Source organism: Phodopus roborovskii, unplaced genomic scaffold (genome assembly GCF_943737965.1).
Source record: "Phodopus roborovskii unplaced genomic scaffold, PHOROB, whole genome shotgun sequence".
NCBI lineage: Eukaryota > Metazoa > Chordata > Mammalia > Rodentia > Cricetidae > Phodopus > Phodopus roborovskii.
In genome coordinates, this window is record NW_026126418.1 from 78,762,216 (window position 1) to 78,778,955 (window position 16,740).

Consider the following 16,740-nt stretch of genomic DNA (forward strand, 5'->3'; position numbering starts at 1 on the left):
AAGTGGGGCCATATGAGCCTCTGGGGTTCACCCATTGTCCAGTCTAGCTGAATCTGGTGAGCTCTGGCTTCGGTGAGAGACCCTGTCTCAAAAGTAAAGTGGAGAATGATTGAAGAAGACAGTGGACATACGCATGTACACACATACACACACACACACACATGCATGCACGCACACATGTACACACACACACACTCACACACATACCTCTACCTCTTCAGCCAAGAGCAAAGAACTGGTGCTTGGTCACTTGAGTTAAGGAGGAACCTAATGTGGGTTTTGTAAAGATCCCTTAGGGTGGAGGCCTGAGACTTACAAAGGGTAGAATTGGGGCAGGCTGATGTGCACAGGGAAGTGCCAGCTGTGCTGGGGTGGTAGTGGAGGAGGACCCCCAGTGTTCACCTTCCAGTCTTTGCCCAGCAGTGCTCTCAGCTGGCAGCTCTCAACTCTAGGTACCAGGATCATCCTGTGGAGGCGGTACTGGTTTACTGCAGTTTGTTTAGTGCCTGTCATAATATCTCTATGCTACAAGCAATTCTCTGAACCAATGGCCCATGAAGCCTGTAGTAGACTTCTGGGATGATGGCAGTGACGAATTATGCTAACAGTGTGATCACTGAGTCCTTCTGCCTCAGAAGATAAGTAGCCAGTGCTCTGAGGTAGCAAGAATACCTTCATTTTTAGCTTTGCACTCTGTTGAGCAAGGTTGGCCTCACAATGTCTGACAATGTGGACTCTTTGTAAGTTGAGCCCTTTTATGCAATGCATATTTAAAACATTTTGCTTTATAGAAACCCAGTCCCCTGTAAGTTCCCTATACACATGGTGTCAGATATCTTTAAAGGTGAAATTCATTTACAGGAAATGTCATGCTGATGAAGTGTGCTTTTTAAAATCATAGAAACAGTTGCCTTAAAATTAATGATGCATCACCAGATGAGGGAGAAGAGGCTCATCCAGTGTAAAGATGATTAAAATTCGGGTCAGAAGTCTGACTCAGTCAGGCTAAATTTTTTAATGAGATTTCAAAAAATTAATTGGGTGAATGCATTTTTATCCTTCTAACATGTAATTTTATGCTCCTGTTTAGGGAGCAAGCATAACGAAAGAAGGGTTTTTCGATGGCCAAAGCGTATTATGGTTCAAACATTTTAAACTCAAATTAGCAAAGGGGTGGGGGTAGGGGTACTTGTGGCCCAATTTGATCTGACTTAGGAGAAAAAGCCTGACTTCTCTGGGCTTTCTGGAATAGGATGAGAGTCCTAGGGGAATCCTCTCCCATTGTCCCCTATCTATCCTGCCTGGGCTTCAGAAAACTAGTGACATTTCAAGGAAGGATGCAGCTGGGGACAGTTGCCATGGACCTCAGCTGTCTTCTTGATACCAGGCCACTCCTGTTGTCTGTGGTCAGGCTCTCAGAGGCTGGCTGCTCCATTCTCTTCCTCCTCCTGATGTACACCATCCTCCCTCTGCAGCTCAGGCCTTCTCTGCTAGGCAGCTGTGGAGGAGTGGGAGTTGTTGCAGGATCTTCAGCCTGCCTCCTCATAGCCCTGGACCCTGGCTGTTCCTCTGCCTTTGAGGAAGAACCGAGGGCCATCCCTGCTCTAAGGAGCCAGGAATGACTTCCCATTGTGTCATCCCTACCAGCAGCCTACAGTATGCAGTCCTAGTGAATGGATAGCAGGCTCGGAGTCACTCAGGTGCTTGGCAAACTGGACCATGCCCAGGGTACCCTGGGTTGAGAAACAGGCCTGGCAAGGCAGAGCAATACAGACCTAGCCCAGAGAGTGAGCAGACTCTGCCTCTACCCCCACCCCCGAATTAAATCAGGGTCGGAACTCTGATGCTCAAGAAATGTCCCACACCTAAGCAGAGGCTACCACAGGAGCACCCTGCTTAACAATTTGCTGGCAGTCTCCCACCCCAGTGGACAGGACATGCCCCCAGTGCACAGCACCACCCAAGGTTCACTACAGTAAATCACTTCTTTAACTAGGGTGAATGGGTTGCAACAGGAAATACAAATCTGGGTCATTCATATGCAGATGTGAACTAGAACTTCAGCCTCAATGTGGTTTTCATCCACCATTCCCCCAAAACTACCACCTCACATCCATTAGGCTTTGGAGCCACAGCTGAATTGGGCAATGTGGCCTCCCTGGCTAGGCAGGGTGTCACTGGGGCCTTCAGCCAACAGTCTGCCCACCCATTCTAGTGAGAAGGCTGGTGTTCACAGGGCAAGTAGCCTTGGTGCTCACCCTTCTCTATCCTTCACTGTTCCTGGGGAATGCTGAGGCCCAAGAGAGGAGGGCATCACCACAGGACCTCAAGCAGCACAGCCCAAGATCCAACAAGGAATCTGTTCTACTAGCCAGGCCTGTGTCTATAGGAAGAGTCCTTCCTTGAATTCTCAGGAGGAGTTCAAAGCAGCCCCCAAGTAGCACAGAGTAGATACCTAATATGCAACAGCACTTTGTCACCTCTGCAGATACTTCTATCCCTAAGAGCCACCTTGGTTCTTTCTAAGTATGACTTTAGCTGTGCTCCTGCAGCTGGCAATGCAGGCTCACTCCTACTGGGGCCTTGAAGGAAAAACAGAAAGTAGGAGCTGGCCCTGCTGCACCCACCTGTCCTCACTTTTCAGCACTGGAGAAGCACTAGGACCCCACTCGGGATCTCTCTGAAGGTCTAGTAAGTTGACATTGAGGTGGTAGCTGCACCATGTCTGACATGTATAGTGCTTGGGGAAGCTGGTCCTCTTAAGTGGCCACTTGGTGAGTAGGTACAGTACCACAGTTCCTTCAGAGATGTCCCAACTGAATCATCTTCCTCATGTTCAAGTCAATAGGCAGGGATCTCCCAACCACTTTCCATGGATGCCTCTAGATTTCAGAGTCAAGGTCTGCCCAGCAGTGACCTTTCAGAGGGAAGGAGATAGCGTGAGAGAGGGCTGGCATCCATAGTCTTCTTGACCCAGTCCCTCTGTTCCATCGTGGCTTTTAGTGTTAGCTCTGCAGTCTCCATAAGTCTGGTTTCTTTGTGTCACTGTGATGGGTGCAGGTTGTCCAAAGAAGCTCAGTTGTAAGCTACACATCTGTGCTTGCTTCTCCTTCCTGGTGAGGAATGGCTGGCTGTCCTAGCTGATGGTGGCTGACCTGTGGTTCTGGTGAGCCTGGAGTGAGACTAGAAGTATATTCTTCCCTTCTTGCTCTGACATTTGTCATACACTTTACTTAGCAGACCCATTATTCAGGGGTGTCGAGTGAAGTCCCTTCTTTGCTTAGAAGGTACTATTGGGGTACTGAGGCCCCAGCCATCTAGTCCCAGGCTTTCTGCTTCACCTAGCTGATCACCCATGCTTCTGTCTCCTACAGAGACACCCCAACACCCTATCTTTTCGCTGCTCACTGGCGGACTTCCAGATTGAGAAGAAGATTGGCCGAGGACAGTTCAGTGAGGTTTACAAGGCTACCTGCCTGCTAGACAGGAAGACAGTGGCTCTGAAGAAGGTACAGGTGAGTTCAGGGCCACAAGTCCAAGTGGCTTTACTGTTAGGATAAAACACAAGGGGACCTTGGTGGATTCCATGGCAGGCGAGGGTGACAGAGGCAGAAGGACAGACATGCCAGGCAGACAGAGCTTAAGTGAGAAGATTATTAGAAAGGGGAGGAAGGGGGAAGGAAAGAGAACAGAGGTAAAGAGTCATAGAGACAGAAAGCAGGGTCTGTCTTTTAAAGGGGTCTTTTGCACCTGCATGCAGACTACAAAACCATGGAACCCTGGGCTGACCAGGATACTACCTGAGTGCATTCTGCCAGGTGACAGGGGCAGCCCAGCATAATGCCTGAATCCTTACATTCACTGTGACCTTACCTCCCAGGGTACTCAAGTTTAGCCCCATATAAAACAAAAAGGGAAAGTATGCAACATTTTGTACCTACTGTATACAGGGATGTGCCCAGACATGGGACCCTGACAGTAGCCCTGTAGGCTGGGATTATGTTTTTGTTTTTTTGTTTGTTTGTTTGTTTGTTTTTGATGTGGGAAAATAGTAGCAACCCACTAACTCTATAGACCAGAGGGAGTTTAGGGGAAAGCAAGATACTCTCTGCCCCATCAGTCTCTGGCTCGATGTCCAACCTGCCCTCCATGACCCTTCTAAAGGAGGGAAGGGATATAGCAGCAAGATTGGGCTGGGAAGCATACAGCATGTGCCTGGGATCCTCCCCACAGGATGTTTCATTCTGCTGGTTCTCCTGCAGAGAAAGGTGAGCACCTTGGGGCCAAGAGTCCCTGGATAGGGAGGGCCACTCAGCCAGGCATCAGTGGGAGAGAATGGGAAGACACTAACTGCATAGTAGCAGCATTGACCTGTGACCCTCACATTCTCTCCAGGGCTCTAGGACACCAGGCTCCTGCAGTTGAGAAACTGTCTGCTCTTTTCTTCTCAGAGGGAGTTCTGGCCATCTGACTTCTTTTTGCATAATGACTGCTGGTGCTGGCATACTGTCAATGGCTGCCTTTGGTCTATCCCTACAAGTCTTAAGGTTCAAGTCCCTGTTGAAGGAGTGACATGCCACTTATCAGGGTGTGACTTCAGCAAGGCTCTGGAGACTGTGGTCCTCAGTTTCTGCTCTGTGAGGTGGATACAGTAACTCCTGCCCCATAGGCATCATGGAACCCAAGTGAACCTGGTAACATGGCCTCTGACTTGGCTGTTGCTGAGAGTTGGGACTCTGATTCTTGTGGTGTCCTTAATAATGAGCAGGATGAGTAGGGGCTTGAACCCAGTGTGTGGGCACTGGTTTTAACTGTTCCATTTCTGGCTTCCTCTTGCCCTAGATCTTTGAGATGATGGATGCCAAAGCCAGGCAGGACTGTGTCAAGGAAATTGGTCTTCTAAAGGTGAGTGGCCTGGATCAGGCCAATCTTGGTTGGGCCAGCTCTCTAGGTTTCTATGGATCAAACACCTTGGGCCTATCAGTATAGCACACATGGAACATTAGGTATGTTTGCAGTTGTCCCCGCCTCCTTCCTGATGAACAGAAATTGTAATGTTCTCTGATGGCAACCAAAGCTCCTGTTAGTTCCCAACAACCTTCTCAAAACAATCACAAAACAATTCAGTAGACAGACGAGAGTTGGGACAGGGTCCTGGGGAAATGGACATACTGACGAGAAAGAACAAGCTGTAACCCCTGCCTCACACCACACACATGACTGTGAAATGGATTAGTCTGAAAATAAAATGAAAGATCAAATTGAGGAACATTCTGTAGTCTGTGAGCAGATTAGAAAGTTAAAGCTAAGCCAGGTATGGTGTTACCCACCTGTAATTATATACCCTGCAACACAGAGAGGCTAAGGCAGAAGAATCACCTGGAGTTAAAGGCCAGCCTGGGCTATGTAGTGAATACCAGGCCAGTCTGGGCTGATGTACAGAGTGAGCTCCCCAAGGAATGAACAAAACACAAGCTAAGGCTATAATCAAAAGTTTATAAGAGAAAACTACAGGGACGGATCTTAGCTGGAACACACAGAGTTGTCCCCAGATACCAAGGGCATTAGCCACAAAAGAAGGCCAGAATCATCTATGTCTGTCATGGCCACCATACAGAGATGAAAATGCAAGTCACAGCAGGGAGATACCACCAGCAACCTCATCACCTCATTGACAAAGGTCTTATGCATATATGTGCTGACAGATCAATACTGATAAGTAAATAACCCAGGGTCTAATCAAGTCTGACCAGTTCAGTGTTTTCATAGCTCCAGGGCATCCAGGTCTCTACTGCCACGTTTCCCCATGCCCACTCCCCTATGCTCCTAGTACCACCTGCCTTACTCATTCATCAGCCACTCTGTCCTCTATTCAGCTCCTGTTCAGCCCCTGGGATGTACTATGTCCTCCTACCATAGGCCTTTGCACAAGCCATATCCACTTAGACCCCTGCCCTCAGGAATTCTCATTAGGCTTGAGAGCAGCCTTTCCTTCTGGCCCAGGCCAGCTTGGCTCAAAGGCTTCTCAGTAAACATGCTATCAGTCAGACCCTGGATGTCCACTGATAGATGAACAGTGTCAACCATGTTGTAGCAGTGTTGGTAGTCTTTTCTTGCTTCCCCAGATCCAGTAGCCATGTAGGTATAGTGTCACCACCAGGGTCCTCTCTGTGAGGTTGCACTAACTGATTTTTACCACCCTGCCTGGCCTCCACTCACTTTCTCAGCATGGAGACCGGAGGCAGGAACCTACATTGGGAGAGTAAGTTAAGGGTTCTTAGGGTAGGAAGGATTCTTAGGTTTCCAAGGGATGGCTGAGACATTGAGCAGTATTTCTGTCAACCCATGAGCTGAGCCTGGGCAGAGGCTGGCCTGATGCTGCACTGGAGGGGTCTCAGGGGTATATGTGCAGTGCAGACACATGCCACTCATCACTGGTGTGACCCACCCACCCACCCCATTTCTGGTACAGCAACTGAACCATCCAAACATCATCAAATATCTGGACTCATTCATCGAAGACAACGAGCTGAACATTGTTCTGGAGTTGGCTGATGCAGGTGACCTCTCACAGATGATCAAGGTCAGAGCACCCTCCTCTCAACCTCTTCCATTTTCCAGCAACAGCCTTGGCCTGGCTCTGACCTCCTATGTGCTGTCAGGCTCAGTGGGACACACAAAGCAAGGTAGACTGATACCTAGACAGGATGGTGACTGGGTAAGGGCCCTTTGGACCACCCACACTGCTCTAGTTCAGAGCACATGGGGACACTTTTCTTTTCAAGAGGAACAGGAACTTTTAAAGATCAGACTCCAATTTCTGTCTTAAGTTACTATTGCTGTGATGAAACACCATGACTAAAGCAACTTGGGGAGGTAAAGGGTTTATTTGGCTTACATCTCCCCATTGAAAGAAGCCAGGACAGCAACTCAAACAGAGCAGGAACTGGAGGCAGGAGCTGATGCAGAGGCTCTGGAGGGTGCTGCTTACTGGCTTGCTCCTCTGACTTACTCAGACTGCTTTCTTATAGAACCCAAGACCACCTGCCTAGAGGATAGCACCATCCACACATGGCTAGACCTTCCCCATCAATCACTAATTAAGAAAATCCTGCAGTCTGATTTTATGGAGGCATTTCTTAAATGAGGCTCCCTCCTCTCAGATGACTATAGATTGTATCAAGTTGCCATAAAACTAGTCAGCACAATTGACCCTTATCAGCTTGACACACAAGCACATCACTGTTGAGCCACAACCTTCCCTTTCTTGTCTTTTCCCAAGATCACACACTAATATCAACATCACAATATAAAACATTTCACAAACTTAAAAAAGTCCCACAGTACTCTACAAATTCAAACACATTAAAATTCAGGCCCTTTAAAAATTCCAAGTCTCTTTAAAAGTTCCAAGTCTTTCAGCTGTGGGGTCCTATAAAATAAAAAATAAGTTAAATATTTCCTTACTTTAGGGGGGAAGAGTAGGACACAGTGACAATGTGAACAAAGCAAAAACAAACTCCAGCTGAATAAATAGTGCAGTGTCCACTCACGATCTTCTGGGTTCTTTCAAAGGGCTTGGGTTACTTCTCCAGCTCAGTCCTCTGCTACACAGACAGCTTGCCTTCCAAGCTCAGGCTGGCTCCAGTCCACTGCTGCTGCTGTTCTCGGTGTGGCACTGGCATCTCAAACCCTGGAGTCTTCTGCTGCAGATGGGTGGCACTTTCACCAGTAGCCTCTCCTGGACTCTCACAGTGCCAAGCATCAGTTGCTCTCCATGTCCCCTGAGTTTCTTCAACCCTCCCCCCCCCCAGTGATTTTTACACTACCAAGTTCAGCTGCCAGTACAGGGTACAACTGGCCACCTCTGAACACAGCTCCTGTGTGCTGACTCAGAAAACATGTCCCAGAAGATTTTACCTCTCCAGTCAAACAGCATCCATTAGTCCAGCAAAGCAGAGGTTTCACTTTAGTGGCTCAGTCTCTTGTTAATCACAGCCAATTTTTCAACCCCAGCTGAACGGAACCATAGATTCGTAATTCAAAATGTGCAGTGGCCCCATAGAATCTTTAAGTGACATGTCCTATGGCTCCAGCTGCCACGGTTCTATAGTAGGGGAAAATGAAGCCCAGAAATGTTGGCTTGTCTGAGAATACTATGTGGGAACTCAGACTGTGTACCTGGCCTGGAATTGGTCAGAGGTTGTTGTCTCCACAACCCAGCCTTTGGACAGGTGTATTCATTACTACATAATGAGGATTCCATGCCTGACCTGTGAGAGCCTGAGCAACTGTGAGCCTGTAAAGCTCAGGGCCATGTTCTTTGATATTCCATAAACTATTTTGTTCCCCTCTCAGGACTCACAAGTGGTTTTGGTTTCAGGGACATGGTGGTTCCTCTGAGAGAGTGCCACCATCAGCCACAGACATGTTAAGTCACTGAGCCTATGGTGTCCTCAGCAAAGCTCAGAGAAGTTTAGTCTCAAGTCAAAGGCAACACAGCCCTAACCCATGACCTCTGATCCTTGTTTCTTTCTTGAGACCCTCATGTCCCTGATGGCATGGGTCCCCATCTCCAGCCCCTATAATGGACCCCCATTACCTACCTTCCCTGAACCTAGTCTGTCCTGAGTGAAGCCAGGCCATCCTCAAGCCCCATACTGGGCTTTCACTGTGTGTGGATATGAACAGACACAGATTCTATCTTCCCAGCAGGCACCGGGGACTGAGCAATTGTTTGTTAGTTGCTCTTCAGAAATTTGGCCCCTAGGAATATGGTGTCGTTGGGAAACGGCATTACTGAGCCGTTATCACCTGCTTTTATATTTCCGTTGACATATTAATGCATTTACAGGGCATTAATCTCCACGCAGATCCCTGGTGGGAATAGACGTGATACATCACGTCTTAGGTTCCTTCACTCATTTCTCATTCACTTGCCATCCCCCCTATACATACAGCTCTCCAACATCTTGCCATGTGCCAGCCCCCACCAACACCTCAGGGTTCCACCATTGCTGATGGTGCCCCCAGGAGCTTGAATTCTACCAGAAAGGCAGACTCTAGAGTGAGCCAGGGTAGGGTCTGTGGACGGGGCAAGGCTTACTGGAAGAGGTGGTCCCCTGAGCTGAGTTGACCCCAGAACAGGGTGTATAGTAGTGGGAAGAGCTAGACAAGTACTCCAGGTAGTGAGACGGTGAGATGCACTGTGGGCCAACACGGGACACCAGGTTAGACGGCAATGGTGTGGTCAAGTCATGGTGAGCTTCTCAGTTTAGGCTCAGGATTGGGTACTGCCGCCCAGTTCATAGGAGCTTCCTAGGAAGGAGATACAATGAGCCTTGTGTTTGGAAAACTGAGTGGCAAGCAGAGGGTTGGGTGGAAATGGAACAGGAGGAGCAAAGAGCTGGGGCCCCTCTCTGCTCTCCACATATGGACCTAAGAGTCCCCTGTGGCCTCTTAATCTGGACCTGAAGCAGAAAGCACTTGGCTGGGGGCTGAGCTCCAGTGTCTACCCTTTCCCAGTGACATTTTGGGAGAAGATTCTGAGAAAGGACTGTAGGTTCTAAAGGAGATGGACTTGGGGTCCAGAAAAAGCTGACTAGGTAATGTGGAGGCTGTTCCTGCCTGGCTTCCCTCCCTAGTGAAAGCCTCTCCTCCATGCCTGCAACCGCTGACTACACAGGCTTCCTTATAGGCAGGGCTAGGACTGTGGCAGCTCAAGCCAGAAGGGGAATTGGGGCACTGCCCTAGCTGGACATGCCTGGGGTGGCTTAGCAGGCCCCATGCTCAGTTTTCTCTGACCCAACACACTGTGTTGTGCCTTATAAGATCTGATGCCATACCCTTTCCCACTCAGACTTCTCTGGGTATCCAGAGAAACCCAGCCTTTGCAGCCAACCCCAAGCTTGGGTCATACCACACAGTGTTCCCACTGGCCTTAGAGGTCACTGGTTTGCAGGGGTGGGGGGAGGCTGTGTCCTGAAGGCTTACAGCCTCAGGGGCCAGTCAACCATGGTGCTGGCGTTATTTATAGGGCTGGTGAAGCCCGAAGCTGCCACTGTCTGAAACCCACCAGAGACTCTGTGCCTTCCTACAAAATGTCAGTTGGCACTTATAGAATGTGACATTTAGAAAATCACCACCCTCAACTGCACACGTCCCCACATAAACACTATAATGAGGACCAAAGAACATAATGGTGTAAATAACAGCCCGCCCAGCCTGCCACAGAGGCCTAGAGGTGGCCTGAAGCAGAAGTCTTCTGGGACACCAGGACAGCTAGCCCTCTGGCTCCTCCTAGAAGAGCCTCTGGAGAGCCAGCCACTGTCACAGCCTTGCATCTGGAGGTGCCCAGCTCTGGATCCCAGCTCACTGCACCTGCTGCTTTGTCTCTCTGGACAGACCTGGTCCCTCTCATAGGTTCCCAACATCATTAGATGTGGTAAAGGACTCAGTCTAACTGACCTCCACTTTGTAGCCCTCAGTGCCTTCATGCTTCTTGCTGAGGGCCCAGCTGCATGACTCACCATGGTCTGTGCCCAGCGGGCCTTCTCTCCACTCCTGTTCCCTCTACAGGTGGGGCAGGCACTCTGGTAGTTTCTGGATTCCTACACCAGAGTATTTGCTTGGCAATAGGCCACAGTGCTGCCACTTGCCACTAGAACCAAAGCTTGGTGACCAGGTAACTAGGGACCAGTCATTGCCCTACACAGGCCTGGTGCTTAGGAGCTCAGGTACCCCAACACACACAGCTGTTACCTCAGCTGTGCCTTAGGATGTGTTCCTGCATTGTCCTTCCAGAACCTTCTGTTTCAGTTCTCTCTCCTCAGTGCTTCTGGGGGAGTTGTTTTTTGTCTTTTTTCTTTCTTTCTTTTTTTTTTTTTCCTGAATATGGTTTACTAGGTCCTGGCTAATTTTATGTCAACTTGACATAGGCTAAAGTAATCTGAGAGGAGGGAACCTCAGTTGAGAAAATGCCTCCATAAGAACTGGCTGTGGGCAGGCCTGTAGTGCATTTTCTTAGTTAGTGACTGATGGAGGGCCTAGCCCATTTTAGGTGGTCCTGGGTTCTCAAGCTAAGCAAGCAAGCTAAGCAAGCAAGCTGAGCAAGCCATGAGGAGCAAGCCAATAAGCAGCACCCCTCTATGGTCTCTGCATCAGCTCCTGCCTCCAGGTTCCTGCCCTGTTTGAGTTCCTGTCCTGACTGGTATGGTAGTAGTAGATAAAATAAACCCTTTCCTCCCGAAGTTGTTTTGGTCATGGTGTTTCATTACAGCAATAGACACTCTAATGAGGACATTAGGCAAGGAGGGAGATTAATGCCCACTGAAACCAAGGGACTGCTTGAGAAAGATAAGCCAATCTCCTTGGAGTCTATGCCTTTAACAGTCACGACTCTGGGACTTGCTGGCTCTGAGATGCCTCTCAGGCATGGCTTGGCTGCCTTCCTCCCACACCAGGCCAAAGCTGAAGTTGAGTGTCCCTTTTCCAGGATCCCTCTGGGCCAGGCTGCAAACCTCAGTTCATCGAGGCTAAAGAGAGGTGTGGATACAGCATTCTAACCTCCTCGTTTGCTCAGCCTCCACCACTATGTCATCCCTCCTGGAAGCATCATTCTCATCCAGGCCTGTCTGTCTGTCCCCCACAGTACTTCAAGAAGCAGAAGCGGCTTATTCCTGAGAGGACTGTGTGGAAGTACTTTGTGCAGCTGTGCAGCGCTGTGGAGCACATGCATTCCCGACGTGTGATGCACCGAGGTGTGTGCCCCATGGGGCCCAGGGCCCCAGGCCTGAGATCTCCAAGCACCCCAGGAGCTGCCCTGAGAATGACTTAGGCAGTTTAGTGTTCCCCATGCAGGATACCCAACAGCTGCCTTCACATCTGTTCCATGTCAGGAAGCACCTGTGAGGGCAAGGGACTTGCCTGATGCCAGTAGTCATCATGTAAGCTTCAGGGAACAAGGGCCACCTCAGCACTCTGCCTGCACTCATCCCAGATGTGACCAGTTCTGGTACTGAGGCCAGTTTTACCCAGAGGAAGGAAGTTTCTAGTGGGCTTTGACACCTTAGTAGGAGTTGGCTAACCAAACTTCACCCCCATCCCACACCAGAAAGTGAGGTCAGACACCAGTGAATGCTTCTGAGAGACACCCACAGGTGTGAAGCCTGCTGGGAAGGTATCCAGACTGATGTCTCCATTTCTCCCTTTACCTATTTAGGACCTGTGTGTGAGGTGCTGCCTAGTCACTGGGGTACAGAGCTTGCTGACTGTGTAGTTGACAGTCTTCTGGCACTGGGAGACAGTAGTATAGAGGGCTTTGCACCCCACTCACAGCCAACCTGTGAAGGATGGGGAGATAGACTCATGTTATAGGTGATAAAATGAGACTTGGGGAGCAACTGTTCCAAGAACCCTGTGGGTGGCAAGCAGGGAAGCCTCAGGGAAAGGGACCTGCCTGTGGGCTTTGATGTGGGAGTTGACTTTGCCCTGAGTGACGATTTAACCCATCACTGAAAGGTCCTTTGTGGTCACTTTCAGGCCTGTGGCCTCCTATCCCTTCTAAGCCTACTCTCCCACACCAACCCCATGTCCTCGCCCTGCAGACATCAAGCCCGCCAACGTGTTCATCACAGCTACGGGCATTGTGAAGCTCGGCGACCTCGGCCTGGGCCGCTTCTTCAGCTCGGAGACCACTGCAGCCCACTCACTAGGTAAGGGGCCTGTGTCCCCTGTAGCCCCTGTAGGCCTGGGTGACCTGGCTAGAAGGGCAGATATTCTCCTGTGTGGGAAGATGTTTTTTGAGTCCCTAGAGTTCACTCTTGCTTTGGTATAGGTTCAGAATAGAGGAAATCGAGGCCCAGAGGGATCACAGGGGTCTCCCTGTACCCCCAGGTCACATCTTGAGTACTTCCTGGAAGGCCAGCAGACCCTGCCATATAGAATGAGCTGCATCTACATGCATCGTGGTCCTCTTGCTGTGCTCTTGTCAGATGGACCTGCTTGTAAGACTGGTCAGTCTTGGGGTCTGGGCAGCTGGACTGTGGAGGAAAAGCAATGAAGGAGAGCCAGGAAGGACCTATATTCATTTAGGGGAACCATGCATGAACTTTGGTGGCTGGGTACAGATACAGGCCTTGTTGCCCCTACTGGGAGTTGGAGAGGGTGGCTGTGTCAGCTTCCAGATCTGTGTACCTGGTGTGTAAGAAAGAACAAGAAGCATGAGTGACAAAAGTGGACCTTCTTCCCTGTAATTAGCTCATAGGAGCCAGCATAGCCAGCAGGTGTCCTGTACCAGGAATCCACGAGAGGCAGGCATCTCCCTGATTCTCCCCTAGTGAGTTCCTAGCATGTCTGGTCTGCAGTTCTACTCATTTCCATACCACTCTGCAGCTCCAGTCCATGTGTCTCCCATCTCCCACACCTGGGTGCCTGCAGCTAGCCACGTGCCAACAGCAGCTTCTGGTGGCAGCATGGGTGTTCTGTGGAGAACTTCCCTCTGGAAACTGTCGCTGTTCATTCAGCTCATGATGGCTTAGACTCAAGGCATGCACTAACGAGAAACGGAGAAACGAGCCAGCAGCTTGCAGGAGTGTGATGAGGGATGGGCTTCCACCTGGCCTGGGAATACCTGGGCTGGCCTCTCCCCATGACTCCTTTGATTCCCTGACCCCAAGGAAATGCTATGTAGGGAACATCCCCAAAGACATCAGGACAATTTATTATACTTCCACTGGCATTCAGGGGCCACAGGACCTAGAAACTGGAATTCAGGGAGTTGGGGTGATTTCAAGGTTACATGGTATCAAAACCAAGGCTACAATGCTGGCGTATCCTTCTCAGTGCCTACTTCTTCAGGGCCAGAAGTGTCCAAACAGGGATCCTTGGCTACCGACTCTGTGACTAGAAGGAAGCCTCACCTTCTGAAGGAGGCTCCAGGCCACTCTGACCTGTTTACAGAGTTAGGATGGTACCTTTTTTTTTTTTTTTTTTTTTTTTTTTTGTGCCTCCCACATGCTAGGCAAGTATTTGGGCAAGTGTTTGGCCCCTGATAACATACCATGACCATTTGGCTTAAGAGTTTGGAAAAGGACTTTGCGTGCTCCTCCCTCTTTCCTTTCTGCCGCCACCATGCCATCCAGACTGAGGAAGACCCAGAAACTCGGGGACCACGTGAGCCATGGCCACGGTCACACTGGTAAACACCGCAAGCACCTAAGAGGCTGCGGGAATGCTGGAGGCATGCATCACCACAGGATCAACTTCGACAAATACCATCCAGGTTACTTTGGGAAAGTTGGTATGAGGCATTACCACTTAAAGAGGAACCAGAGCTTCTGCCCAACAGTCAACCTGGATAAGTTGTGGACACTGGTCAGTGAGCAGACTAAGGTCAATGCTGCCAAGAACAAGACTGGAGCTGCTCCCATCATTGATGTTGTGCAATAGAGCTACTACAAAGTTCTGGGGAAGAGGAAGCTCCCTAAGCAACCTGTCATCGTGAAAGCCAAATTTTTCAGCAGAAGAGCTGAAGAGAAGATAAAGGGTGTTGGAGGTGCTTGTGTCCTGGTGGCTTGAACCACCCAGGGAGGTTAATTAAATGCTAACATTTTCCAAGTGAAAAAAAAAAAAAAGAGTTTGGAAAAGGTCATAACTCAGAGGGAAACTGTTAGCAAACAGCAAAAGCACTGCCTCCTAGGTCTGTCAGTCAGGCCCAAGCCTTACTCTGTCCTGTCTTGGAGAAGATGGCTGCAGTGGCTAGTCAGAGCTAGTTAGGATCGCCTTGTTAGAGATGGCAGAGCCCTGGCTCATCTGACAATGTGATTTTATCCACTAGGACTGCTGCACTTATTACATTAATGAGAAGGAACTGGGACTTGGAAGAGGCTGCCCCCACAAGCTAGGCACCTCCTGAGGCTCCTGAGCAGACCCTGCAAGATGGGTACAAGATGCCTTCCCATACCCATCCCTGTTCCAGGCCAAAGTGTACCACAGTCAAGTAGGCATCATGGAGCTGAGGGTGATCCACTAGTCTGAGCTTGCTGGACCAACTCTCGGAGTCAAGACCCTTCCTCTGTACCTAATCTGACATGGAGGTTGGCAGTGCAGACCTATAACTCAGGACGCAAAGTCTCTAAGTTCCAGAGGAAAGCACCCTTCTACCATCAGTTCTGTACACACCCAAATGCACACAAGTTTGGTTGGGCAAGAAATAGAACTAATTGCTATTACACTATGACACAGGAAAGATGTAGGGATCCCTCTCACTCTGTTTATGGCTATTAATTATTCAACCTCTGCATCTAATGTGCACCTACTATGTGGGGATGCTGGGCCAGTAGCCACATCGTCCTGGCAGCCTCCTCATCTCCTAAAGCTGCTGACCTCGAGCCATGTTTATGCAAATCCATTCTCTGCCTTCCCCTCCTGGCCCCTCCTTATGCTTGTATTTGCTAACAGAAGGCTGGCATGAAAGGGCATTAGTCAGTGCCATGGTCGGGCTGACAGGTGTGGTACCCAGCGGTGGCAGAGCGGCTGCCTCGGTGTCAGGGATAGGAACCATAATTAGAGCTCGGAACAGAATGAGCGTCAGACGAATTACCAGGCAGCAGATCATATTTGTCAGGCAGGATTGCATACATAAAAATTAAGTGACAGTACACGCCAGCATAATGAAAGGAAAATGAAAGATTTGCCTATACACAGCTCACAAGCTACAAGCATCTCGCTCTAAGCAACGGCAGTAGCTTCGAGACAAATGGTGGGTCTGAAGAGCAGAAATGTAAGCCTTGTGTTTGGCAGCAGTGACAGTGGTGACAGGGTGCCTCAGGCTGAGACTGGACAAGGTAGGAAGGGAGGTCGCTCAGACCCAGGCCTTGTGGGGTCTGCCTGGTCTCGCTGAGACTGGGGGAGCAGAGCCCTTTAGGGGCAACCCCATCAAGAGGCATGGCAGCTCCCCAGGCATTGCTTAGTGGTGGGCTTGCATACCATTCTGTTTCTGCACCATGCTAGGATGTATGGCTCAGCAGGCTTTTCTGCTTTCAAGGGGCCACAGGTTGGCAGAGAGAGGCTGTGAAAAGTTAGGTGCAATGCTTTCCCGAAGGCCAGAAGTGTATGTTCAAGTGTTAGGCGTGAGAGTCTAAACTCTGCCTGGAGGAGCCCAGTGTCATCCAAGATTGGCAGCTACCTTAGCCCCCAGCCACCCTGCACTTCAGTGTCACTCAGCTTACTGAAGGGGCAGGTCATAAGGTGGGATTTAGACATATTTGAGAAACATTTTGCTTTTATAAGCTCCATACCCAGGACCTTCATCCTCATTTAGCTGAGGAGGCTGGGGGCTGAGAGAAGCCATACCAGTGGTTACTGGTCATGGGCAAGGAAACATTCCTTGTCCGGATAGTCTTCAAAGGGTCACCAGCCCACAGTGTGGAGACAGGTAGAGAGAGAGGTCCCACCAAGCTGCCTGGGGCAGGGACACCTGGTGGGGACAAGCAGAGCTCTCCTTGTCATATGCCAGTGCTGCCATGCACAGGACCCTGATGTGTGCAACCACAGTTCTCTGTGAGGGAGATTTGTAGTCCACAGACACATCCCCAGGGATGCTGGCTCATTAGTGAGAATTCACCAAGGACTAAACACTTGTGATCCCCACTTTCCATTGTCCTGTGGGGAAAACCAGCTACTAAGCACAAGGGTATCAGTGGTGAGGGACCAAGGCAAAGAGGCATCTTGACCTTTGAC

General features: G+C 49.8%; 1 protein-coding gene and 1 pseudogene across 3 annotated transcripts in view; both read left to right on the plus strand.

Moving 5' to 3' along the window:
• Nucleotides 1-16,740, plus strand: part of Nek6 (NIMA related kinase 6) — a 71,343-nt gene that overhangs the window by 40,835 nt on the left and 13,768 nt on the right. The window contains exons 3-7 of one of the 3 annotated variants that reach the window (XM_051185383.1): nucleotides 3,375-3,515; nucleotides 4,843-4,905; nucleotides 6,473-6,583; nucleotides 11,651-11,759; nucleotides 12,606-12,713. In XM_051185383.1, coding sequence (XP_051041340.1) covers nucleotides 3,375-3,515; nucleotides 4,843-4,905; nucleotides 6,473-6,583; nucleotides 11,651-11,759; nucleotides 12,606-12,713 — 532 coding nt within the window. The remainder of the gene's footprint in view (nucleotides 1-3,374; nucleotides 3,516-4,842; nucleotides 4,906-6,472; nucleotides 6,584-11,650; nucleotides 11,760-12,605; nucleotides 12,714-16,740) is intronic. The other 2 variants (XM_051185384.1, XM_051185385.1) reach the window with 2 other exon arrangements.
• Nucleotides 14,131-14,604, plus strand: LOC127222869 (60S ribosomal protein L27a-like; annotated as a pseudogene).